This window comes from Zalophus californianus, chromosome 6, assembly GCF_009762305.2.
Source record: "Zalophus californianus isolate mZalCal1 chromosome 6, mZalCal1.pri.v2, whole genome shotgun sequence".
Taxonomy (NCBI): domain Eukaryota; kingdom Metazoa; phylum Chordata; class Mammalia; order Carnivora; family Otariidae; genus Zalophus; species Zalophus californianus.
The window spans coordinates 82,802,084-82,829,243 of record NC_045600.1 but is presented as its reverse complement, the minus strand read 5'-3'; the positions used below and the strand labels follow the sequence as shown (position 1 = coordinate 82,829,243).

Below are 27,160 nucleotides of genomic sequence, written 5' to 3'. Positions count from 1 at the left end.
ATTGGCAAGTCTCTGAAGGAAATTTAAGGTGTAGTACATTTATTGTAAATTTATCAAGGCCTCCTCCTTGACTCCTAACTTTTGTGCAAAGATACTATTTTCAGACATCATATAAAAAAATGACTATCGTCTCTTCATACCTACTATCTTTTTACAAATACAGTGAAAATGATTTATGCTTTTAGCATTACAGTACAGTACAGTAATTAGCATTACAGTAATTAAGTAGCCAGGAGAGCTGCTTCCTCTTCCAAATTCTAGAGTTATCTCCTGTCTCTCAAATTCGGTTCTTTTTACTTTGTTGAATATTCTCTATGTATTAGTGAGACAAACAGACACAATCAATTTATATTCTCAAAAAGCTTATAACTCAGGGGATGCACAGATAATTACACTAATAAACACCAAAAACTACAATCAATGATAAGCACTATTAAGGAAAACTGCAGGAAGCAATGAGAACATATATAATAGGAGGGCAAATAGTAGAGGAAGTGGATAAAAGGAGAGTCAGGGAAAACTTTCCTGCAAAAGTGATAACTGAGTTAAGCTCTTAAGGATTATTAACAGAAATTCATTTAGTGAAAAGGGAGTACTATAGTCTGAATGTTTGTGTTCCCCCATCAAATTTATATATTGAAATCCTAATGCCCCCTGTGATGGTATTAGGAGATGGACCTTTGGAAAACATTTATTAGGTCAGGAGGGTGGAGCCCTCATGAATGAGATTAATGCTCTTACAGAGAACTTAAACAGTTAGCTTGGTCTTTCAGCATGTAAGGATACAATGAGAAGTCTGCAACCTGGAAGAGGGCTCTCACCTGACCATACTGGCGCCCTGATCTTGGACTTCCAGCTTCCGGAAATATAAGAAATAAATTTCAGTTGTTCAATAACTACCCAATTGATGGCATTTTTTGTTATAGCAGTCCAAATGGACAAAGGGAAAGGGCTTCCAGGCATAAAAAACATCATTATGAAGGTCCTGAGGTAGGATGGAACATGATTGAGCATGAAAAGACTAGGACCTTTTAAGGAAATGAAAGAGGAGCACCTGGCTGGCTCAGTTGGGAGAGCATGCAACTCTTAATCTCAGGGTCATGAGTTCAGGCCCCATGTTGGGTGTCGACCCTACTTAAGGAAAAAAAAAAAGGAAATGAAAGAAATCCATGTGCCAAAGTGCAGAGAATAGTTTAAGATGAGGCAGGAAAAGGAGGAAAAATTCAATTCATGCAAGACATTATAGGCCATAACAAATATTTTGATCATTAGTCTAAGAATATTAGGTGCATGATTCAATTTCCAATAATCACCATAGCTACAGGAAGGAAGATGAATTGGAGAGGAAAAAGGGGGGACTCAGAAAGGCCAGATGGAATGTTATTGTAGCCATTTGGTTAGAGATGACTACTGACAGGAAACAAAGAAATGTGGATCAGTATTAAGAAATTAAAATCCCTAAGTCTTATTGATGATTAGGTATGCCTGACAAGGGATGAAGACGTAAAGAGTGATTCCTAAGTTCTATTTTTTGTTTGTTTATTTATTTATTTATTTATTTATTTTTAAGTATGCTCCACGTTCAGTGTTGGGCTCGAACTCATGACCCTGAGAGCAAGAGTTGCATGTTCTACTGACTGAGTCAGCCAGACACCCCTAATTCCTAAGTTTTAATTTTGGACCTGGACTGAAGTTGATGGTATTATTAATATTTTTAAAAGATTTTATACACTTCTTTATTTGGGAGAGAGAGAGCATGAGCAGGGGAAGGAGCAGAGGGAGAGGGACAAACAGACTCTGTGTTGAGCACAGAGCCTGATCCCAGGACTCTGAGATCATGACGTGAGCCAAAACCAAGAGTCAGACGCTCAACCGACTGAGCCACTCAAGCGTCTTGATGGTATTCTTTGAGAAAAGGAACTTTTAAGGAGAATCCTGTGTGGAGGGTAAGAGACTGTGAAGTTTGTTTGGCCATGTTGAAACTGTTTCAGAGAAAAGACCTAAAAACACTGACAGGAGACTCTCAACAAAACAGCTAGAACTCCGTCCAGCCACCATATAGTGATTCTACCTACTTTGATAAGCCTACCATTACACAAAGAACTTCCAATTTTTTCAGGTTAACTTCAGTACAAAAAAAAGTTAACAGTCATCAGCCATTAGAGTAAATCCTCTATCACAAAACACAGATGGAGAAAAGGAACTCAGAATAAATAGATGCAAATAGCATGTTGATCCATTATTTGGATACATAAAATTTCTATCATCTAATGTAATTCAACAAAGGTCAAATTTCACTAGTTGAATTTTTATTTTTTTATTTTTATTTATATTTGAAGATTTTATTTATTTGACAGAGAGACACAGCAAGAGAGGGAACACAAGCAGGGGGAGTGGAAGAGGGAGAAGCAGGCTTCCCACCTAGCAGGGAGCCCAATGCGGGGCTCGATCCCAAGACCGTGGGATCATGACCCAAGCCGAAGGCAGATGCTTAATGACTGAGCCACCCAGGTGCCCCATTGAATTTTTATATAATTTGCATAATTCTATTATCACAAATTAAAGTGATCAACTCTTCTAAGATTTTCAGCAGTGCTTTCATTATGTCAATAGTTATTATTGTATTAAAATAAAGAATGGACTCTCTAGTGAGTTTAGCCATACATTTTCCTGCAGAGGAATTATCTTACTTTTGCTACTCACCTACTGTCTCTCCAAAGGTGATGGTAAGTTCTATTGTGTCATAAAGAAAGGTGAATACAGCTTGATCATCACTCCATTCAATGACTTCCCACTCAGACAAGCTGGAGAGAAAGAAAGAGAGACAAATAATTTTTTTCTGAGGTAAAAGAAGAGAGTTAACTTCTGATACCATGTAAACAGTATCAGCAACAGCTGCTGAAGTTTTTCTACTGGCTTGGGGAACAATCAATATTTTGATTCAAATACTGTGAATGTACAAACATACTTAAAAAAAAAAGAATTGGCTCAATTTTGAATTGTGTATCAGAGAAAGCCAAGTTTAGGCAATATAAGGTGTTAAATATTTTAAAATTATAATTTCATAGCTTTCCTACCTCATATACCTTCAGCTTGATGCTGGGTACACTGACTCTTTTTGAGAATGTATTGTACTATAGTTAAAACAGCGATACACATTACAAACACATGTCAACTGCTGTAAGAGGTTTAGACGACTACAGAGGCACAGGATAAAACACAAACTAACGACATCTACTTTTCCTTACCTCAGCTGATCCAGTAGCTCTTCAGTTTTATCTGTTTGTTTTTGTACAAAGTCTATTTGAGCAAGGGTCTGTTCTTTCTGTACTTCCAGTTCTAAAAGATTTCTGCAAATCAAAGTAGGTATTCATAGCAAGATAAGGCTGCTGTCAGAGAATTTGGACTCCATTAAAATAAAGGTTTACGACAAGAAGTCACATGCTAGATAGCTCCCCACTGAAGTGAATGGCATCCATTTTTGTTTTTTTAGGTTTCTTTCTTTCTTTCTTTCCTTTCAATAAGCATTAATCTAGAAATGTGGGTCTAATTAGGAAAGGCTTAAATAAATGGTTCTCAAAATTAGGATCCATAAAGGTATCCTTGAAGGTTTGCATACTCTTTAAGATTATTTAAAATTTATTTTTTGTTTTGATGATAAAATATAAACATAATGTAGATCATAAGAATGCCCACCTTAAAACTGAGACATGCCATAATTTTGATGCCTATGTTTGGTTTTGTTTAGTTTATTAGAGCTAAATAGAACTTATGCCTTGTTAGTCATTTTGCTAGCATTAATTTAATTTTAGCCAGACATTATCACCTGTCAAATTAATGTTGTCAGTTGGAATTTTATTGGTTTGTCATTACTTATATTTGATTCATTTTAGTCTTATAGTTAAATAAGACCCCTGACAATAAGAAAAATATACCTCATTTTATACTTACTTATACTTAAGTATAATATGAAAGTACAATACAAAAACAGCTTAATGCTAGGTTTATTTTCTTCAAAAGGATACTGATACTATTCAAGCTCGAAAAATACTACCTTGGATTAACGCCCTGTAAACAGTAAGTGCTTCGAAAATGTTGTCAACTAAGATGGGTCAAGTTCAAGGTGGAGTAGAAGCCCTGAGTCAGTCTTAAGTCAATACTCATGTGCCTAATCTCAGTTTTTGGAGGTAGGAAGTCATTTAGGCCTGTAAAGTTAGCCTATTTTCTAACATTCCAAATGAAGGCTGACCTTTGGAGCTTTTCTTCTTCAGTTTTCAGCTGTTCCAGTTCTTTGGAAAGAAAAACAAAACAAATTTATCAGAACAGACACATTAAAATGTTGCCACAAAAATCATTTGTTCTATTGAAAATTCTGTATCACTTAATCTCACCTAAATAAAGAATAGATTTCCCCCCATTTATCTCCTTAATTAATTCAGTTACCTTTTCTTTTTTAAAGATTTTGTTTATTTATTTGAGATAGTGAGAGAGAGAAAGAGAGACAGAGAGAGGAGGAGCAGAGAGAGAGGGACAAGCAGACTTCACACTGAGCAGAGCCTGATACAGGGCTCAATATACGACACAGATCAAGACTTGAGCCGAAATCAAGAGTCGGATGCTCAAACAACTAAGCCACCCAGGCACCCCTTCAGTTACCTTTCTCTGCAGCTCTCATTTCAGAATCCCATTCTTCCATAGGACTGTCTTTCTCTTCATCCTCCAAATTCTCAGTTTCTAAGGAGGCAATGTGCATTAGGATAACTCAGTAAAAAATAACCACAGAAAAAAAGATGGTCCCAAAATGAATTGTTAACAATATTTCACAAACACTCATTATTCCCCATTTTCCTCACCAATAAAGCACTGAGCTATAATTATAATTTCATACAAAGACTTGCTTCTAGTGGCAGACAAGTGCACTTTGAGCCATATGGCAATGATCTCCAACAGCAACTTCAGGGGCCACTTTGAGGTAGAAATTGTTTATATATAATTTGCATACATCAAAGTTATTGGGAGGCAATCCCATGGACAAGACACAGGAACAGATAACACATATATAAATGCATGCATGCACATTTTAAAATTTTAATTTGTTTTTGAAATCTTAAAACCTCACCCTTAAGATCCCTTTCCTTCCCACATCCAAAATAAGTTTAGATTTTTACCTCAAAAACATAATTTTTAAAAAAGATTTTATTTATTTATTTGACAGAGAGAGGGAAGAGAGAGCACAAGCAGGGGAGCAGCAGAGGGAGAGGGAGAGGGAGAAGCAGACTCCCTGTTAAGCAGGGAGCCTGATGTGGGGCTCGATCCCAGGACCCTGGGGTCATGACTGGAGCTGAAGGCAGCCGCTTAACTGACTGAGCCACCCAGGTGCTCCTGTTCTTTTTAATTCTTCTTCTTTTTTTAAAAGATTTTATTTATTTATTTGTCAGAGAGAGAGAGAGCACACAAGCACTGGGGAGCAGCAGGTAAAGGGAGAAACAGTCTCCCCGCTTAGCAAGGAGCCCGATGTGGGACTCGATCCCAGGACCCTGGGATCATGACCTGAGCTGAAGGCAGATGCTTAACTGACAGCCACCCAGGCATCCCTGTTCTTTTTAATTCTTAAAAATATTTTGTATTTTCTCTTTAGTTCTTTATATAAAATTATTTTATAAGTCAAAACTCCTTAAGAGGCCCTCCTTGGCCAGGCCTCTTAAGCTGACATCTCCAGCTTTATCTCAGATCATGTTCTCTCTTATGCTCTCTCTAGTCCAGCCACATTGGCCTTATTTCAGACCCTTGTACTTGGCATATTCTTTCCCATAAGAGCTTCTGCACGTGTATTTATATTAAATAGTCTACTCTCCCCTCCTCACTTTAACTCTTCCTCATTCTTTAGATCTTAGCTTAAATGCCACCTCCTCAGAGGGAAGCCCCTCCCAACGTGACTAGGTTAGATTTCTATTTCAGGACTACAGCACCATGTAACCTCTTTTGTAACCACTTATCATGTAACCACTTGCTGCAAAATTATTTCTTTTTTCTAAAGATTTATTTGAGAGAGAGAGAGAAAGCATTAGTGAGGGGGAGGGACAGAGGTACAGGGAGAAGCAGACCTCCTGCTAAGCAGGGAGCCCGAGGCGGGGGCTCCATCCCAGGACCCTGGGATCATGACTTCAGCTGAAGGCAGATACTTAACCGACTGAGCCACCCAGGCGCCCCCTATGTGTTTAATTCTTATATTCTTTTCTAGATGAGATGCTCCACAAGGCCATGAAACTTTTTCTTTAATTCATTTTTTTTATTAGAGAGAGCATGTGCACGTGAGTGAGCATGCACATAAGCAGGAGAGTTGGGGAGATGGAGAGAGAAACCTAAGCAGACTATACACTGAGCTGGAGCCCAACGTGGGTGGGGCTTGATCTCACAACCCTGAGATCACGACCTGACCCTAAACCAAGAGTCGGACGCTTAACCAACTGCATCACTCAGGCGCCCCTAAGTTTTTGTTTTTATCACCATAGTATTCTTTGCACTAAGCATTGTACATGGCACATTGTAGGTACTCAGCATATTTGCACAAGGAATAATGCAGGAATGAGAAAGAAATAGAGAGCCATTTGTTAGTGGGTCCTAGAGAGGGAAGTGTGGTTTTGGTATTCTTAAAGATGAAAGAGAGGTGAATATACCCTTCAGAGAGGAGGCTGGGAGGTTGAATATATAAGAGATAAGGAAAAATCAGTGATATGAAATTCCTCAGATGATAAGAAGGGATGGAACTCAAAGTTTAGGTGGAAAGATTGGTCTTACGGAAAAGAAGGATGGATGAAAGAATGGATATAGATATATAAAAGTTTGATTTGTTTGGCAATAGGAAGTTTAGAAATTGTGGCTTAATAGCTTCTATTTTTTTGTGTGTGAAGTAGAGAAAAAGGTAATGAACAAAGGGGTAGGGCAGTCTAAGATTATGGAATTCATATACTCATTATCAATGCAATGCAGAAAACATGTCCTAAGTACTTACTCAATACAAAGCATAGTGCTAAGAACTCTGAGGGATATGGAGAAAAATAAAAGCTGATCCTTGCTTCCATGGAGCTTACAATTTAGTTAGGGGGATAAACTATGCAAAAGTAACTATAATTACAAGTAGATGTATAGCTACTATAAGGACTAACAAAATAGCTATAGGAGCTCAAGGGAGATGATGACTACCTCCTTTGGTAGAAAACAGGAGAATGCACTAGCAAAGACAAAGTGGCACTACTGCATAGAGATAACAAGATTTGGTTGGAATTTGGGATGCATAATAAAAAAATAAAAGTAAATCACATAAGAAAGGAAGATCTAAAAAGGACTGGAGAAAAAAGTGATTGTAGAGAATGTTAAATGTCAAGCTCCGGTGTTTGGACATTATTTTGTTATAAATGGAAAGACAAGTTTTTCAAAGAAGTAACATAATGAAAACTGTTCTTCATAATTATTTAATCTGGCAGCAATGTGCAGGTTGGACTGGAAGGAGACAGAATGAAGTTAAGAGTGTAGATAGATTAGTTAGAAAATTTGAAATAGTACGTCAGAATTAATGATAGCCTTAATGGAAATGGGAAAGAATACAAGAGATGCTGAAGAAGTAAAGACTTGGTAAGAGAAACTCAAAGACAAAGAAAGTTTTAGCTTTTTACAGTTTATAACAATAGTGATGTCTTTAATAGACATAAGAAACATCACAGGGAGAGCAAGTTTAGAGGCTTTATTTTGGAAATAGGAGAAGACAATAAATTTCATTTTATTCACACAGAGTTTAAGGTGCTTAAAGACATTTTTGCGTAGAGGTTCAGCAGGAAGCTAGAAATGTTAAGTTTGGAACTCAAGAGGCTAAAGATGCTTTTACTCAGAATAATTATAAGCTACTCAAGGTCAAAATCTGTGTTTATAATATCTTTTTTTCTGTTGCTAAGCACAGTATCAGGTATGCAGTAGGTGCTCAACAAATGATGAATTTAACTGAATTTGGGAATCATTGATACAAACACAAATGTTAAAGTAGATGAAAGGGAGAGAATATAGAAATGAGTAGATGATAAAATCTAAATGCCTACACATGAGGTTAGAGAGAGACCAACAGAAGGACTAAAGGGAGTACTCAGGAAAAAAGCAAACAGTTGGGGGTAGTGCAGTATCACAGAGGTTCAGGGAGATGAAAGGTTCAGAAAGAAAATAATCAGCAGTGTCAAATGCTGAGAGGTCAAGCTGGTTAAGAACCAAGAGCTTCCAAATTTGATGACTATGTGGAATTTTGTGATCTTTGAGAAAGCAGTTTCAGGACAATAATAGTAACAATGCGGGATCATGAGAGGTCAAACTGAAAGGAGAGATAATTTTCAAAGAAGACAGTAAGTTCATCTATTTAAAAAAATAAGACTATGGTTTAGATTATGAAGAGCTTTCTAAAGAGATTTGTTTATTATCTTGAGCATCTCTTATTGGTTGTGTTACAGATGACCACAGGAAAGGAGTTTTATTTTGCTCTGATTTAATGTCTCAAGTTGCTAATACAAGGGTTCGACATAAGTGATACCAGTAATCTGTACTGTAGGGAAGTACTTAGATAAAATTAAATTTTCTTTTGGAAAAGTATTCAAAATACATTACCTGTTTCAACCTCAGTGAGACAGTTCTCAATCTTCTTAAGTATGTTGTCCATCTCATCTATCCTTATCTGAAGTTTCTCCCTCTCATTCTAAACACACAATATTATATTGTCAAGTTACATCTCTAAACAAAATATTTTAACATTATAAGTGGTTAAACTTGCTGACATACTGCTATATCATGAACAGGCAAATCTTAAAATGAAGGTCAAAGCTTCAAGCCTGGACTTGAAATGTTTTTAAAAAGCATACATAACAGATTTATATAAACTTATTTTTTGTACTTTCCTTTATTCCAGTATTTCCATGTAATATAAGATGCTAATACATGTTACTTAAAAAAAAATTTTTTTTTCTAAAGATTTTAAGTAATCTCTACACCCAATATGGGGCTCAAATCTACAACTCCAAGAGCAAGAGTATCATATCCACTGACTGAGCCAGCCAGGTGTTCCCCGCAAAAAGGAATTATTTTTATTTTTTATTTTTAAAAATTTTTAGAGGGGGGAGGGGAATGACAAAGAGAGATGGAGAGAGAATATCTTTTTTTTAAATTTATTAACATATAATGTATTATTTATTTCAGGGGTACAGGTCTGAGATTCATCAGTTTTACACAATACACAGTGCTCACCATAGCACATACCCTCCCCAATGTCCATCACCTAGCCACTCCATCCCACCCACCCTCAGTTTGTTTCCTGAGAGTAAGAGTCCAGCAACCCTCAGTTTGTTTCCTGAGTAAGAGCCTCTCATGGTTTGTCTCCCTCTCTGGTTTCTTCTTGTTTCATTTTTCCTCTCTTCCCCTATGATCCTCTGCCTTATTTCTCAAATTCCACATATCAATGAGATCATATGATAATTGTCTCTCTCTGATTGACTGAGAGAGAGAATCTTAATCCACACCCAGTGTGGAGTGCAACCCGGGGCTTAATCTCATGACCCTGAGATCACGACCTGAGCGAAAGAACCAACTGAGCCAGCCAGATGCCCCCCAAAAATAATTTTTTAAAAAAATATTTATTTATTTATTTGAGGGGGGGGCAGAAGGAGAGGGAGAAGCAGACTCCCCACTGAGCAGGGAGCCTGCCTGGAGCTCAAACTCAGAACCTCGGGATCATGACCTGAGCTGAAGGCAGACGCTTATCCAACTGAGCCACCCAGGTGCCCCCAAAAAAAGAGTTCCTAAAAAATGTTCTATGGTCAAATAAATATGGGAAACACTGAACAGAATTATAGCATGTTTTGTTCCTTTTATTTTTTTTAAAGATTTTATTTATTTATTTGACAGAGAGAGACACAGCGAGAGGGGGAACACAAGTAGGGGAGGTGGGAGAGGGAAAAGCAGGCTTCCAGCAGAGGAGGGAGCCCGATGTGGGGCTCGATCCCAGGACCCTGGGATCATGACCTGAGCTGAAGGCAGACGCTTAATGACTGAGCCACCCAGGCGCCCCTGTTTTGTTCCTTTTAGACTTAAAAAAAATTTCTGACTTTAGACTTTAATATGCTAGCTATTATATTTCTCCAAAGGGGGGATATGGCATGTAAATTTCTCAGAATTATTTGCCAAGGGAAAGAAAGTTTTTTTATGCAAAGTACAATCATTTTGGGAAATGCTACTTTATTTATTTATTTTTTTAAAGATTTTATTTACTTATCTGAGAGAGAGAGAGAATGAGAAATAGAAACCACGAGAGGGAAGAGGGTCAGAAGGAGAAGCAGACTCCCTGCTGAGCAGGAAGCCCGATGCGGGACTCAATTCCAGGACTCCAGGATCATGACCTGAGCCGAAGGCAGTCGCCCAACCAACTGAGCCACCCAGGCGCCTGGGAAATGCTACTTTAAACATGTACACATAGGGGCGCCTAGCGGGCTTAGTCGGTAGAGCATGTGACTCTTGATCTCGGGGTTGTGGGTTTGAGGCCCTGTTGTGTGTAGAGATTACTTAAAAACATAAATAACAAACTTGAGATGAGACATAGGCCCATATTAGTAAATATATTCTAGAATTACTCAAGATGCCAGATTTGCCACTTTTGATAAATTGAACCCCACCTCTTTATGAACCATGTTCCTTAGGAAACATTCTTCATATTCTATAACCATTATAAATTAATTTTAATAGATCTTTCTTTCTATGCTGTTAACTGTTTCAAATTACCTGAGCTGACTGTACCAGTTTGCTGTAGAGAGCCACTTTTCCTTGGTGAGTGAAGACTTTAGTCATCTTGGTAAAACGTGATTTTATTTTGTTCAGGTAAATTCCAAAGACCTTCAGCTGCAAGGAAAAATCAAAGGTTAGGGCGTACTAAAACAAAAGAGTTAGGAAAGGCAAATGGTCTGGGAAGGCTGGTTCAGCTGCTATGGGCTGTTTTGCCCATCCTAGACTGATTCCTAAGGCAGGGCATGTCTCATTTGCAAATTTAATCACATTTAGTAGTTTAAGAACAGAACCAAAGATTTTAATTTTAATTCTTGCCTTTAATTCATTTATTCATATTACAAATCAGAAAATGATAGGCCCTAAGTTAATAACACTCTTAATATATTAGAGTACATATAAAATGAGTTGCTATTAAGTAACCAATTAAAGTAAATCTTTTCCTCATCTAAATCTAAGTGAAGCAAGTAGGAAGAAATTCTAAATGAACTTCAAATATATTTCATATATTTAATTGGTCATTTGGGGTTTGAAAAGATTATATATTTTAATGATTATTCATGTAAAAACCTTGCTAACATATTATACCTGAGAAGTTAAAGAACTCATCACTAATTATCAAGTAACAGTACCTATTTCATAATAAACAGGTTCAAAATGTCTATACTGATTCCCATTCTGAAAATGAGATAAAAAATACCTCCTCATCAGAGCAGTGTCTCATTTTTTCCCACAGGTTCCTATTTACATCAGTCAACAGTTTATCCTGGTTCAATGCAGAAAGCTTTAATCTAAAATATAGAAAAGTTAATTAATTAGCACAGGGTTCAGAAGTCAGCTTGAATGAATCAATTCAGACTTACAGGCATACTTAATTTAATTCTTCCTAGTTCTTTTCTACATTAAGAAAAGGGGAATTCATGCAAGAACAGTGGTCAGCCTGATTATTTCAGTGATTGTAGAACAGTTCAAAAATGTTATGAATCAGAAAAACTTCCCTCACAATCTCAATGAACTTGTTCCAATATAAAAATATGTTGCTTTTAAAGAATCCTTAAGGCCTATCAGTGCATAACTGTTGTGAAGTTGTAGCTATTATTTTAAGTAAAAGTTCCCAGTTCAGTTCCCAGTCTTAACTCACCTTTATACAATAGCATTTATAAAACTAGTAAAATTATATATTAGTCTCTTGTTAATAAGAAATAAATTTCTATCAGAGTTAGAATATATTATATACAGGAACATAAGTGTAAAATTAAACAGTAGAGCACATCTAAACAGACTGTGCATTGTACGTGAGATACTATTTATTCAAAATAAAACATTCTAAGACAAATCTTGAGACACTCAACTCTTTTAGACAATATGAAAAAAAAAACCTTTTCTGTCTTGTTCAGTGATGAGCCCCAGTACTTAGTACAGTGTGTGGCACATAGTAGGTATTCAATATATAGTTGTGGAATGAAAAACCAGAATCAGGCAAATCTGTTGTATTATAATTTAACAGCATCTTAAGTTTTTAGTTTAAAAACTATATAGTTATTTAAAAATTATTTTATTTCTTTTCTGTTTGTTAGATTGGTTCAAATTAGTCGAATAGTTCTAGGTAAGTACGATATATTTTGGGTTGCAAATCCAATTTACCTGAGGGAATTTAGATATACCTAATCTGTAAATTACTCTGCAGCATCCACATATACCAAAGCACTGAGCAATAATCTGCGTAATACCATGTACTTTCTTACATGCAAATCAAGGGCAAATGTGATAAAATTATAAACCCAAAGACAATCTTGATTTCAGGCACTATATATAAATTTCTATAAGGTATTATCTTCTTTCGAAGATGTTCTTTTGCAATCAGTTTATGATATCATAACCTAATAACTGTTTACTGAGTGACATACTTTTTGCTATGAATGGCATGAAAATATTTTATATACACTATTTCTACTGCTCATATCTACCTGCTGAGTAGGTATTATTATCGCTAATTTATAGATGTTGAAATGAAGGTTAAATGTCTTACACAAAGTCACACAGCTAGTGCTGTACCCAGGACTGAGCTTCAATTTGTCTGCCTACAAACCTGATTCTTTTCCACATACCATATCACACTGCTAATTAATGCCATGAACTTTTTCCTATGCCAATGTTATTCTAATTAGAATTTTACCACACAGATTACCCACCCATCCAACAAAACACACACAAAAATAAAAACTTTCATACTCTTCAATTTTTTGGCGAAGAGCCTCACAATCTTCTCTATAAATCTGTATCTTGGGTCGGTAGACATACTGACTTAACATCAGGTCTTCTGGAGTAGGTGGTGTGTTTATAGTAAACTGGAAAAAAAAAGAAAATCAGTCCCTCAAAACTGGTAGCCTGAAGACAAAACCATGTTTAAGAACTGTTTGAAGTTTCAGAGTGCTTATTTTAAAGTTCTACAAAGAAAAATTTGATTATTCTATGAAATCGATACACCCAGTAAGCTACTAGTTGGAATCCGAATACAAGTCTCTGACATAAAAGTCCATTTCCTACAGATGGTTAGTGGATGTTCCACTCACATGCGATTGAATAGTGGTTTGAAAATGGCTATGTGCTGTTTTAAGAAAATCAATACCTAAAAATTCAATCAGGAACCCTTTCATTAAAAGAAAGAAAAAAGATACCAGTTTCCTAGATTAATTTTTTCTACTCCCATTCTCTAGCCCTGATCCTTACTTCTATCCCAGTTTGAATTCAAATTTTTCTGGCATGTGTAAAATAAGGTAGTAAAAATTTGGTTAAAAAAATTATTTTAATCTCTGGACATGTCTTTTATTGTCTTTTCAAAGTACCAGTTTTTGGATTTGCTATTCTTTCTACTAATTTTTGTTTCCTGTCTCATTAGCTTTACCATTTACTTATATTAATTCTGCCTTCTTGCCTTTTTAATGGATTTTATTGATTTTCCAGTTTCTTTTTTTTTTTAAAGATTTTATTTATTTATTTGACAGAGAGAGAGACAGCAAGAGAGGGAACACAAGCAGGGGAGTGGGAGAGGGAGAAGCAGGCCTCCCGTTGAGCAGGGAGCCCGGTGTGGGGCTCAATCCCAGGACTCTTGGATCATGACCTGAGCCGAAGGCAGATGCTTAACTGACTGAGCCACCCAGGAGCCCCTCACTTTCCAATTTCTTAAAGTGAGCATTAAAAATTCTTTTATTTTTAGATTCTCTTCTATAATAACAATGTTATCTAAGCCTTTTAATTTTCTATAATAACAATGTTATCTAAGGCTTTTAATTTCCTACAAAGTATAATTTTTGCTGTATGTCCCATATGTTTGGTATTAAATATTCTCCTTTGCTCTCTTAACAGTCTTGATTTCCTCTCTGAGCTCAGAGTTATCTACAAGTGTATTTTTCAATTTCCAAGAAGCTAAGAATGTTATAGTCCTTTTATTAGTTCTAATTTTATTGGATTAAGATCAAATGATGTTGTCCATAAAATCTCCATTTTTTTCAACTTGTTAATATTTTCTTTGTGGCCTAGGGCATAACTAATTTTTGTAAATGTTCGACAGACTTAAGAGAAAAACATATTCCTATTAAGTGACACAAATTTTTCTTTTTTTTTTTTTTTTTTTAAAGATTTCATTTATTTATTTGACAGAGAGAGACACAGCGAGAGGGGGAACACAAGCAGGGGGAGTGGGAGAGGGAGAAGCAGGCTTCCTGCAGAGTGGGGATCCCGATGCGGGGCTCGATCCCAGGACCTTGGGATCATGACCTGAGCTGAAGGCAGACGCTTAATGACTGAGCCACCCAGGCGCCCCCAAATTTTTCTTCTTTTAAAATGAGTTTGTTGATTGTACAATTCAAATATTGTATAATCTAACACAATTTTGATTTTGAAAAATGTTTATTAAAAACTTTTGCTATATTTGGATTTTTATATAGTGGGGAAAAAGCATATGCTCAGGAAAAGGTATCAAAGACAAAATACATGAAAAGGAATGAGAAAAAAATAGAATTTCACCTTATCAAAGTCTATGATATTACAAAAAAAAATCAATTTTTTTTTTGTTTTTAAGTAGGCTCCATGCTGTAGCCCCAATGCAGAGCTTGAACTCATAACCCTGAGATCAAGACCTGAGCTGAGATCAAGAGTCAGACATTAGCTGAATGAACCACCCAGGTGCCCCTCAAAAAAATAATTTTTATGCTAACCACAATGTACCTACTATAGAAAAACTTTCTGCAAGAAAATATTCTTCCTTAGATTCTTTTTCTATTTTTGAATAAACAATGGTTTTGATGCACTTTAATAATAAACAAGTATAATACATTTTAACTGAGATAATTATTTTGCCAAGAAACTGCACATACTTTGGCTGGGAGATTGCTCTGTCGGGGTTTCTGTATCAAAATGTGGACTTGAAGAAGTATAAAGAACTCCTTTATTGTAATTTTCCCATCTTTGAGTTTCTAAGGAAGGAAAAAAAGTTTGCACAATATTCAAGGTGAGCTCATTTTGACTATAACCACCCCATTTTGTTTCTAAATAGCTTATAGTATTTTGCATATATTTGTGGAAATATCCAAATATTTGTAAGCTATACACGAACAGATTTTATCTAAAATTATTTCTTAAGGTTATTCAGTGACAACAGAATTAAGAACAAACAACAAAACACAGGTCTTTTAATTGTGATTTCTACCCCATATGATCAATCACCGTGCTGGGTCCTTAACAAAAAAAATCTAATTTTCTGTATAGTTGAATATTTCATAATTTTTAAAAAAAATTTAAAAAGTGAAAACAAAGCAGGCAATATAGTTGCATTAGAAATGAGAAATAGTTTAACATACCTCCTTCAAGCTCTCTTCACAAATAGTGTCTCTGAGAAACTGTGATTCCATTTGACTATTGTGCTGTGCTAAATGTAAAGCAAATTCAGGTGATAAAAAAGTCAAAATTAAATTGTAAGCTTAATTTTAACTATCATTCAGATTTATGTGTTGTTCATGCTCTTAAAGCTATCCACTAGGATCTTTTTGGGAAAAGAGTCATTTACAGGGCAAAGTATATTACCGTTTTAAGATCCCATCTAATTATTTCTCTACTAATTATAAGTTTTTTTTTTTTTTAAGATTTTATTTGACATAGATTGAGAGAGAGAGAGAGCGCACAAACAGGGGAAGTGGCAGGCAGAGGGAGAAGCAGGCTCCCGGGCAAGGGGGGAGCCCGATGTGGGACGCGATCCCAGGACCCTGGGATCATGACCTGGGCCAAAGGCAGACACTTAACTGACTGAGCTACCCGTGCGCCCCTAATGATAAGCTTATTTAAGGAAATTACCCTTTATGGTCTACCACTTCTCAATTTATAAAAATAATTAAGCATTAAAAATAAACTAAAATTATTTTACTTATCAACTATGTATAACTCCCAAAAAGATTAAATAAATTTCAAATATCTCCTGAATTGAAATACATTTATTATTAGTCAAGTAAGCAGATGACTTCTATTATTTAGTCTTCATGAAGAGCTTACTGCTGAAGTCCAGGGAGGTCCCATCGGCCTTGATCGAATCAAGAGAACTGCTGCAACTAGATGGTGTTCTGCTCAGGCTTTTTATCAAAACACTGTTAGTATTTTTATCTATATCCCCGTCAGCAGGGTGATCAAAAATCTGAAATTATCAATTAGGGAACATCATCAGCCTCAAGTTATGACTCTGTATACTTACAATAACTGTTGAACACTAACAAATACTACTTCATAACATAAAATTTATCTACAATTATATGAAATATCTTAGTAACAAACTGGAATAAGTAACAAGCAACTTATTAGGCCTTTAGAGTTCAAAGTAACTTTATTTTAATTTTTTTAAAAGTTTATTTTTCTTAGTAATCTCTGCACCCAACGTGGGGCTCAAACTCACAACCCTGAGATCAAGAGTCGCATGCTCCTCTGACTGAGCCAAACAGGTGCCCCTAAAGTTCAAAGGAATTTTATTTAAGAATATATAGAAATCAGTTTGCGCATTATACTGTATAAGCAAATTTTTTCTAATGTGTCTAAGTTAAAGCCAGATCCTATGAGCTGCCAAACGTTGACCTATTCAATTATTCAACTACTAGTCACCAGGGTCAGGGCTACCACACTGAAATAAAACAGCATAGAATATTGGCTATTCATAGTGACTCTGGCTAGAACAACAAAGAAACTCATTTCCAGGTTTTAGTACTTCTTTCCCCAGGTGACTAAGACTCCTTTGGCTGATGTCAAATAAGTGATATGGTCTTGCTTTTACCATTTTAACCATTTGACTTTAATCCTTAAATGCCATTTTCATCTACCTACTTACATATGTTTTTGAGGACAATATATCCTTTGTCTAAATGTTAGAATGTAATCTCCATGAGGACAGATTTTTTTTCTGTAACTTCCTGGTGATGTATTCCCAGCACCTAAGCAGTACTCAGGACACAGGAGACACTCAATATCTACTGAACAAAATACTAATTTTCATATAATCCGTTCAGTTATAAGTTTTCTATCACTGATACTACATTCTCAAAGCTTCACAGATGAATCATTTCCTCAGGACCTCATATTATAGAACTACTGAAATATTTTTCTAAGCTTACTCACATATTAGAGTTTAAATTTTGTTTTCTATGAACCTCTGATACTTTTTAATTTTTTTTAAAGATTTTATTTATTTATTTGACAGAGAGACATAGCAAGAGAGGGAACACAAGCAGGGGGAGTGGGAGAGAGAGAAGCAGGCTCCCCGCAGAGCAGGGAGCCTGATGCGAGGCTTGATCCCAGGACTCTGGGATCATGACCCAAGTTGAAGGCAGACGCTTAACGACTGAGCCACCCAGGTGCCCTTGATACTTTTTTTTTTTTTAAGATTTTATTTATTTTTGAGAGAGAGAACACAAGCAGTAGGGAGAGGTAGAGGGAGAAGGAGAAGCAGGGCTCGATCCTGGGATCATGACCTGAGCTGAAGGCAGCCTCTTAACTGACTGAGCCACCCAGGCGCCCCCCCTCTGATACTTTCTAATCTTTATTTCTCTACCTACAAAACTCAGTTTGAGTGACAGATTTTATTCTCTCCAAGTTATCCAAATGAGTGTTCCCTCAACTTTTAAAATCTATAACCTCTTTCATAAACTCAAATTCTCACTTCTTCACTTTGAGATACTGGGCTTGACCTAGGCATTCTCTCATCCACTAAAGAGGCATTCTACATATCCTCATTAGCCAAGAAAATTCAGGCAAGTTTTTTTATGCAGTTTGCATTACAAAAAGGCTTTTTTGTTATGCAGATATTTAGACTGAATTTAAGACTAAATATTCAGATATTTAGACTAAATTTAACGTTTCAAACTACATATACCCTGCCTAGAGATTCTCCTAATGCAAAACCACAATGACAAATTACACAATTACATTAATTTTTGTACCACTTCCCATTTCACTTTTTGTGATTATTTGTCACTTCAAATTGTTTTTAAGTCTAGCTGTTAGTCAAATAATTCCTTAACATTCTAAATAGGAATATTTCTCCAGCCCTATAACTGGAAATAATCAACTCCTGCTCATCCAAGACTAAAATTAAAACTCAATACTCATAACTTAAAAAACACATTCCTTAGTTCAAGACAGAGCTTACCTCCTGATCTTGTGCAGTATCATTAAACCTAATCTCACTTTTCCTGATTTTCTTCTCATTCTGAGTATCCTCTTCATCTTGTACCCAGGTTCTTTTTTGGCTACTGCAGGTTTCTCTTATTTTATTTTCAGATGGTGAAATCTCTTTTTGATATGTCTTAATCAAAGCCTTTTCCTCAGATTCTATGGTAATAGAATCTGAGGAATTAATCTCACCAGGATATACAGGAAGGTTTTCCTCATTTATATATTGAGATGGACTTAAGGTCAGTTTAGTTGCAACAAATTCAATGCTTGACTTCTTACTGAAGACTGGTTGAGCTTCTAAATGGTTTAAATCAGTGGTATCTGCTTGAATCTGCTTCAGGTCATTAATACCAGTGACACTACAATTTCTCTTGTTTGGCAACCTGGGCAAAAATATTCCCAAAGAACATCTCCTCACTTTATCTTTTACAACCGTCAGGAGTGGTACAGAATTAGTTTCAGCTTCATTATGAGAAATTTTACTTTCTTCAGCTCTCTCCTCTTCAACACTGCTGGGCACTGTGTTAATATTATGTATTTCTGTAGCTTGCACTATACCCCTATGATTGTGTGCCTTATTGACTAATGCAAATAATTGTTTTGGAGAAGGTGGTATATGAGGAGTTTGGAAATCTAAAAATTCTTCAAGTTTCCCATTCAAATTACTCAGATTTGATCTGACACTACTAAAACTTGCAGTGTTAGATGCAATTGCAGGATCTGATGCTTCTCTAGAATTAGCATGAGTTTGAATAACTTGCTTAGCCAAGTCTGAATTACTGTGGAAATCTGTATTACATTTAGCTGTCTGAGTATTTTTTCTTGGCTCCTTTGTACAGGCTATAGTAAACTGTTTGTCATTACTGAGCATTTTGGACTCATTTTCACATGTGGGTACAGAAGAATTTCCTATAGCAATATTTAAATTCTTATTTCTAGCATTCGATGATACAGTTTCATCTTTATTCACAATTATCTGTCCTTGTTGAGGTAATGGAGGTAGCTGGCTGGAGAGATGAGGCTGAGAAGTAACACAAACATCATCAACAAAGGTCATCTTTAAATTATGTTCTGCCTTATCAACAAAGCCCTCCATTTGACCCTCTGGGAGCTTAAAAGATACTTGCTTTGAATTAGGTTTAGTTATCTCCCCCAGATCTTGACTATATAATAAAGTTTGATTAGCTATTAAATTTGGGGGCTCCATAATCAGATCTTGATCTTTGAGCACTGTTGTAACACAGTCTGACTGTCCTTTGGTATTGGTTTGAATCACTTTTTCCTTTTCTAACAAAGAACAAGAAGCAGAGAGAGGCAGTCCCTCAGACTTCAAGTAATACTCATTGGCTAAGTTGTTTACATAAATAAGATCATTTTGCACTGGACAGTTACTGACTTTCTCATCTTTATCACCTAAGGACATGACATTCCCCTCCAAATTATCAAAACAGGAAATAGCATTTGGTAAACAGGAATAATTATCACTGGATCCACACACAGCAATTGCATGACTATTTGTAAAACCCATGTTTCTTCTATCTGTACTATTTAACTGACAGCTTCCAATTTTTGTTTTTTCCTGTGTATAGGCCCGGTCTACAACTTTCCCCATGACCTCTTCATCTACAGTGCTATTGAATTTGATAACTTCTAACTCACTTTGACCCCTAGACAATATATTAGTAGGAACAGAGGGTATCACATGATGCTTTTGCTTAGTGTAAAGAACAATTTTGTTTTCTACAACCAGTGCTTGTTTTTCAATGACTTCTTCTTGAATAGAGCTACCATCATTATGAAAAGAAAGACCCAAAATTTTTCCATTAGCTATTCCAGATTTAGGGCACTCTATAAGAATTTTCTCTGTGTCTTGACAATCAATGAAAACAGTATGGGACTTGGTGACTTCCAGATTATCATGATTATCTACAAACATTACAGTTTTGTCTATTGGCCTAGTAGTTATTTTATCTGGTGAGACAGTTTTACATTCTAAGGCAGTTGTGTGACTTCTAGTCATCTCCATGTCATCTTGCCCATATGTATACAAGACAGTTTTAGAAGTTCCTGCCAAAGGCACCAAATGGGAATCCTCACTATCTTCCAGGGCAGTTTTGTTGTTTATTTCCACTGTATAGCTCTGGGTGATATCCATATCATTTTCATCATTTTTGGAAAATGCAGCAGTCTTGTCATTTTTGAGTCTAAGGCTTTTCCTTCTCTGACTTTTGCCTAATATAGTTTCATTCAGAAATTCTGGTTTTTGTACATCTTCATCATTTTTCCAAAAGGTTGACTTAGACACTTCCATGTTATCACCAGCTATAAATCCTGCAGCTTTCTCTACAGGACCATTGTTAGACCATCCCCTCAGTAGTGTTAGCTCGTTGACTTTTGCTGAATGGTCACTTTCACCATTCTCTGGAAAGGAAACATTCTCCTCAGCAGAAGCAGGTGTCAGTTTTGGCTTTTCTAGGCTTTTCCTTTTATATAGTTCAAAGTCAAGTCTGTCCGTAAGCACAGTCCTCTCCTTTGCTTGGTAGTCAATGAAAACAGTATGGGACTCTGTCATTTCCAGTTCATTGTAATTATCTACAAACATTACAGTTTTGTCCATAGGCCTAGTGATTATTTTATCTGGTGAGACAGTTTTACAGTCTAAGGCAGTTGTGTGACTTTTAGTGACCTCCATGTCATCTTGCCCACACGTATACAAAACAGTCTTAGAAGTTCCTGCCAAATGGGAATCTTGTTCATGTAATAAAGCTTTATGATTTATTTCCACTGTATAACTCTTGGTGATATCCATATCATTCTCATTATCTTCTGAAAATACAATAGTCTTATCAATTTTTTGTCTGCCAACACTTTTCCTTCCACAAATTTTGACATCTTGCTTTTCATTCAGAAATCCAAGGTTTTGTATGCTTTTGTCTTCTAACACATCTATGTTATCATTAGAAATAAATGCTCCAGTTTTTTCTGTAGGAGTTTTATTACATTTTTCAACTTTTACAGTTATCTGTCTGTCTACTGTTGTTAGCTGGCTGCTAGTATTTTCTAAATTAGTCTTACCCAATTCTTGTACTTCAGAAGGACCAAATCCAATGACAACAGTGTGACTCTTAGTTAGATCCATATTTTGTTCCTCCTCTGAACAAATAATTGTTTTGTTATGGGAACAGCCAGGTGTGGGATTGCCTACACTTTTCCTCAGTGGTTCAGGCAGTTTAGAATTCTGGCCTGATACAGATTTCACTGTGTAACTGTTAACAGCAGTATTATGATTTTTCACGGTAGACTGTCCTTCTAATGAAAACAGTGACTCTGTGGTAGGAAACAAACATGGCTCACATGAAACTGTATTTCTATTATTTCCCAGTGCTATTTGTTTCCTAAGATTTCCACCAGAGTACACTATACTATGGCTCAGTGCTATGTCTTGATTAATATCAGCTGACTGAGGAGAATCTTTATCAAGATAGGGTGCAGTCTTTAAAACTTGATCTTTTTCTTTGCCCCACATGTCAGTTGGAATGTTTTTAGATTTTATGTCTGGCTGCTGGGATGGTTCAATATGACTTTTGGTCATTTCTTCCCATTCATCTGAAGGGCTTTTGCTGTGAGAGTGAAATTTACTGGTATTCTCAAATATTAGATTGTAAGATGCAAGAGGAGCTTGACTTTGTAAGTTAGTTGTGTGACTTTTAGTCAAATCCATATCTTCACCTGTGAAGATTTCAGTCTTTTTGTCAGTCAATGAAATAGATAAAGAATTTGCCAGGCTCTGCTGTAATCTTCCCTTAGATACATGAGGAACTAAGCTACAATTTATATTCATTTCCCCATCCTCTGACATGGTTATGAGATTTTGGAGCATCATTTCTTTTTCAGATATTGGTGTGTCTGCTCTCTGTGTATTTGTCTGATCTTGTTTAAAAATCTGATTATCTATTGCAACTGTATGACTCCTGGTAATGTCCATGCTATCCTCTCCTGAATAAATAGTTTTCTCTGTGAGAAGAGAGATGGCATCTAGATTGGGATACATTTTAGAATAATTACTATCATTCTTCAGCAAATTCTTCTCTTCTCTCATAACTGAGAGACACTTGGTCAGTTCCATGGCATCATTACTACTAGAATAGAAAAATGTCTTATAATTTTGCGTAGCTGGGCTGGAACATATAGATTCTGGGATTATGGCCAATGTTCTGGCATCTTGGTTAGAAGTCTGTGTGCCTGTGTGAGTTTCTGTCCCGGTAATATGACTTTTGGTAATATGTATTTCACCATTAGGGTTTAAAGAAGGGTCTTGAAAAGCAGCATTTGGTTTATTCTTAAAGATTGTCTTCCTTCCTGGAGCTTTAGTTCCATAATCTGTCATAATCTCCATCATGACATTCTGGGTTTGATTTTCTGTATTAGATAAATTATCTGATGAGGGTAAATTCTGTATAGTGTGATTAGTTGTCAAGTCCATAAAATCATTGCCATAAATTGTAATATCATCACCTTTAAATTCCCTTAAGCTGGCCTCACTGGATGTGGGAACCAAAGTCTGAATATTGGCTGTATGACACTGGGTGAAATTCATCCCATCATCTTGTTCTCTAAAGATTCTAGTCATATTATTACTATTTTCATCTACCCTAAGAGATACATGCATTTGATGTACAGAAGAGGCCCTGTTTGATTCTTTGGGATGAATAGATATCTCGAAATTTTCTTTATCAGGTCCTGTTAGAGAGGCATTAGATTTTCCCGTTTTCAATCTTTTTATGAAGTCATTAAAATTTATTTTTTTTTCTGAAGAAGTGCTTTGATCCATGGAAAAATTTAATTCTTTTTTCATTCCTGAATCCTTAGTATGGAGCTTTAAGTTAGCCAGAAATGATGTGGTATCTATCTTAGTGGACTTTTCACTTTTAGGACAATCTAAAAGGCCTTTGGTAATCATTATGGTATGACTTGTTGTTAGGTCCATCTGGTTTTCATCTGAAAAGATGACTGTTTGGTCATTTGCATGTTTCCTTTCATGGTTGTGTTCTGTAATTGAAATCTATAATAAAAGCAAAATATAGGAGATCAGATCAAATGCAAACTTTTAAAAAAGGTATTTTATAATATGTACCATATATAGAGTACTATATAAATAATCCTCAACGATGGCTTCATGATACACTGGTTTGTTTGAATCAGTGGTGTGGTATGTAGCATGTAATTTGTTATTACATTTTTTTTCAAAGTCTGTAAATGCTTTTAGTGTTTTTCGACAAATAAAAGTTCAAGGTTAATTATACACCAACTAGAATGACTAAAAAATGAAAAAGACTGACAATATCAAATGTAACTATAAGGAAAATTCTAATTACTATATTAGATAGGTCATTCTCATTCTAAGTAAAAAAGACAGAATGGGCTAAGAGTCTGATGGCTAATTTATAGTACACTCTACTCTTGGAAGTTGGGTTCTCTTTGAATCTTAATGCAATGGTTTTATTTGTAAGGAAACAGTCTAACTCCTTGCTACTCAAAGTATGGTCTGTGAACTAGTGCACTAGTATCATCAGGAGATTGTTAGAAGTATAGAATCTCAGGGCCTGCCACAGATATACTGAAAAAGAATCTATATTTTAACAAAATCCTGCATATGCCCATTATAGTTTGAGAAGTCCTGATATAATTATTTCCCTATTATTTAACCTGGCCATGATTGAACTGTCCTTAGGTTAATTGAAAAGGTAGGAAGTTTTCCAGTCTACGCTGGTCTACTTTAGTAAGTAATCCCTAAATCATGCCATTACCATTAATTTTTTTTGTATGTTAACTACAAGGGAGAATAAAATAAAAGGCATGTCCATGAACTCATACCTCTCTCTGTTGCATCTGGGTCTGAATGGGAGCACAAAGCAATGTGTTCATCCCTATTGAAAAAGATGAAAAAACTACAGTCAATAGCGAAAAAATGTATCACCAAGAGCCTGATTTTTCTTTCCTTAGGTTCTTCATCATTTATGAGAATTTACTGAAGTTTTATCAGTTACTAAGCCCTTCATAAGGACTTAGGTATTAAATTTCATTAAGACTTCTAACTGTCCCTTGGTGCTCAGTGGGTTAAGTCTTCAACTCTTGATTTTGGCCCAGGTCCTGATCTCAGGGTCTTGAGATTGAGCCCCACATTGGGCTCCGCACACTATGGGGAGTCTTCTTCTCTCCCTCTCCCTCTGCCCTTCACCCCATGTGCTCTCTCTCTTAAATAAATATTTTATTTAAAAAAAAAAAAAAAGATTTTATTTGAGAGAAAGCATGAGTGAAGGGAAGGGCAGAGGGAGAGGGAGAAGCAGTCCCTGTTGAGCATGGAGCCTGATGTGGGGCTCGATCCCAGGACCCTGAGACCATGACCTGAGCCGAAGTGAGACACTTAACCAACTGAGCCACCCGGGCGCCCCTAAATAAATCTTAAAAAAAAACAAAACAAAACTTATAATTGTCCCATTTTAGGGACAGAGAGATCTGTGATTATTGTATTCTCTACGTGCCTGAAATATTTTCAGAATATGGTGATTTTGTTTATTTATTTATTTTAAAGATTTTATTTATTTGATAGAGAGAGAGACAGTGAAAGAGGGAACACAAGCAGGGGGAGTGGGAGAGGGAGAAGCAGGCTTCCCGCTGAACAGGGATCCCGATGCAGGGCTCGATCCCAGGACCCTGGGATCATGACCTGAGCTGAAAGCAGACACTTAAATGACTGAGCCACCCAGGCACCCGTAGAATGTGGTGATTTTAAAGGTGGAAAGTTTGGACTACTTTTTTCCCCTTTAATTCTTTATTTTTATTCCCTGTATAGTAGAGGTTACATGGTAAAGAGTACCAATTCATGAGACTGAAATGTTAGAATAAGATTTTGAAGCCTCTCTTATTCTATGTTAAGGAATCTAGATGTTACCATGATAAGATGTGCATTTTATAAAAATAACTCCAGAGAAGGAGAAAAAAGTAGATTTAAGAGAAGATGAACCAATGGGGAGCTGCTGTAATAGTGCAGATACAAACAGGATGAGAATTTCTGTTTGGGTAAGAGAAAATGAGAATGGAAATAAAGGATTAGACTCAGGACACTTCAGAATTGAAATATAAAGATTAGATGGACTTTGGAAATAAGGAAGGGATTGAAGATGCTGTAATAAAACAGGAAATACATTTTTATAATACTTAAGTTTAAAGGCAAATCTCTAGAACATTTTTTAAAAGTTTTTATTTAAATTCTGGTTAACATACAGTGTATTATTCGTTTCACATGTACAATACAGCAATTCAACACTTCCATACAACACCCAGTGCTCATCACAAAAATCTTTGAAACATTTTAAAGACTTTATGGCAACCTTGATTGAATATGAAGTAATTATAGGTTTTTTGTTAAAAATCATACTTGGGTGCTTGCGTGGCTCAGTTGGTTAAGCGACTGCCTTCGGCTTAGGTCATGATCCTGGAGTCCCAGGATCGAGTCCCGCATCGGGCTCCCTGCTTAGCAGGGAGTCTGCTTCTCCCTCTGACCTTCCTCCCTCTCATGCTCTCTCTCTACCATTCTCTCTCTCTCTCAATAAATAAAAATCTTAAAAAAAAATCTTACTTATATATCAAGCTTTCATCCACTTATCCAACAAATATTTACTCAGAACTTATTATGTGCCCCAAAACTCAACTACCTACTAAGGCACAAAGAACAGACAAAATTTCTGGACTCAGAGTTCCCAGTTTAATTAAGGAGCCAGAAGGAAATACCTAAAATACAATATGATAAATTCTACAAAAGAATGAGAAATAAAAGGGGTATTATACCATTACAGGACAGAGTGACTCCTTGGTTTTGTCAGAAAAGGCTCCATTTAAGCCAGTACAACTTGATGTGTGGTGCCAGTCTGTGAACTGTTTGTTACCAACTCATGACGAAATAAGGAGCTTGCAGCCAATGTAAATCATGTGATATTTCTTTCATCAAGAAAGCTTTGCTAAGAAAAAAATGTCAGCTAACTAAACAGTAGTTTACTGCCATAGTTGATTCACATTCTAGTGCAAGTTCCGTTTATGTCATGGATTATTAACAGTTTGTGGACTAGCTACTTTGTTTTTGATTTTATTTTTAAGTAATCTCTACACCCAATGTGGAGCTCAAACTCACAACCCTGAGATCAAGAGTTGCATGTTCCACCGACTGAGCCAGCCAGGCACCCTGGACTGGCTACACTGAATAGCACTGAAGTTAACCTAAGTGAAAAACTAAGTTAGGTGAAAAATGAGAAGACTAATAGGCAACTTGGAGTAGGAAGGGCACTTCAGAGAGAAGAAACAAATGGATACACAGAAAAAAAAGTCAACATGGGGATCTATTAATACTTCTTCACTGGGCTAGAGCATATCTATAAAGGGCAAGAGATAAGGTGGGAGAAGTCAAGCCAAATTTTAAAGACCCTTCAAACTCTATGCCAGAGAATGTGGGTTTTATCCTGTAAGCAAAAAAGTGTCATTGAACAATTTTAAGTTGGGAGGTAATATCAGATTTAGAAATATGTAGAATGGATTATAGGGATAAGAAACTAAATACAATAGCCCATGAAAGAACAATGAATAATGAAGATTTGAA

The 27,160-nt window shown here is 36.1% G+C and overlaps 1 protein-coding gene across 4 annotated transcripts in view; it reads right to left on the bottom strand.

The window, feature by feature from the left end:
• Positions 1-27,160, bottom strand: part of KNL1 (kinetochore scaffold 1) — a 59,424-nt gene that overhangs the window by 3,961 nt on the left and 28,303 nt on the right. For all 4 annotated transcript variants that reach the window (XM_027572321.2, XM_027572322.2, XM_027572323.2 and 1 more), the window contains 13 exons: positions 24,385-24,437; positions 18,485-23,572; positions 16,348-16,486; positions 15,663-15,730; positions 15,180-15,278; positions 13,036-13,151; positions 11,504-11,594; positions 10,804-10,920; positions 8,644-8,731; positions 4,657-4,734; positions 4,250-4,289; positions 3,249-3,350; positions 2,704-2,804 (listed from right to left, as the gene is read on the bottom strand). In XM_027572321.2, the coding sequence (XP_027428122.2) occupies positions 2,704-2,804; positions 3,249-3,350; positions 4,250-4,289; positions 4,657-4,734; positions 8,644-8,731; positions 10,804-10,920; positions 11,504-11,594; positions 13,036-13,151; positions 15,180-15,278; positions 15,663-15,730; positions 16,348-16,486; positions 18,485-23,572; positions 24,385-24,437 (6,180 nt within the window). The remainder of the gene's footprint in view (positions 1-2,703; positions 2,805-3,248; positions 3,351-4,249; positions 4,290-4,656; positions 4,735-8,643; positions 8,732-10,803; positions 10,921-11,503; positions 11,595-13,035; positions 13,152-15,179; positions 15,279-15,662; positions 15,731-16,347; positions 16,487-18,484; positions 23,573-24,384; positions 24,438-27,160) is intronic.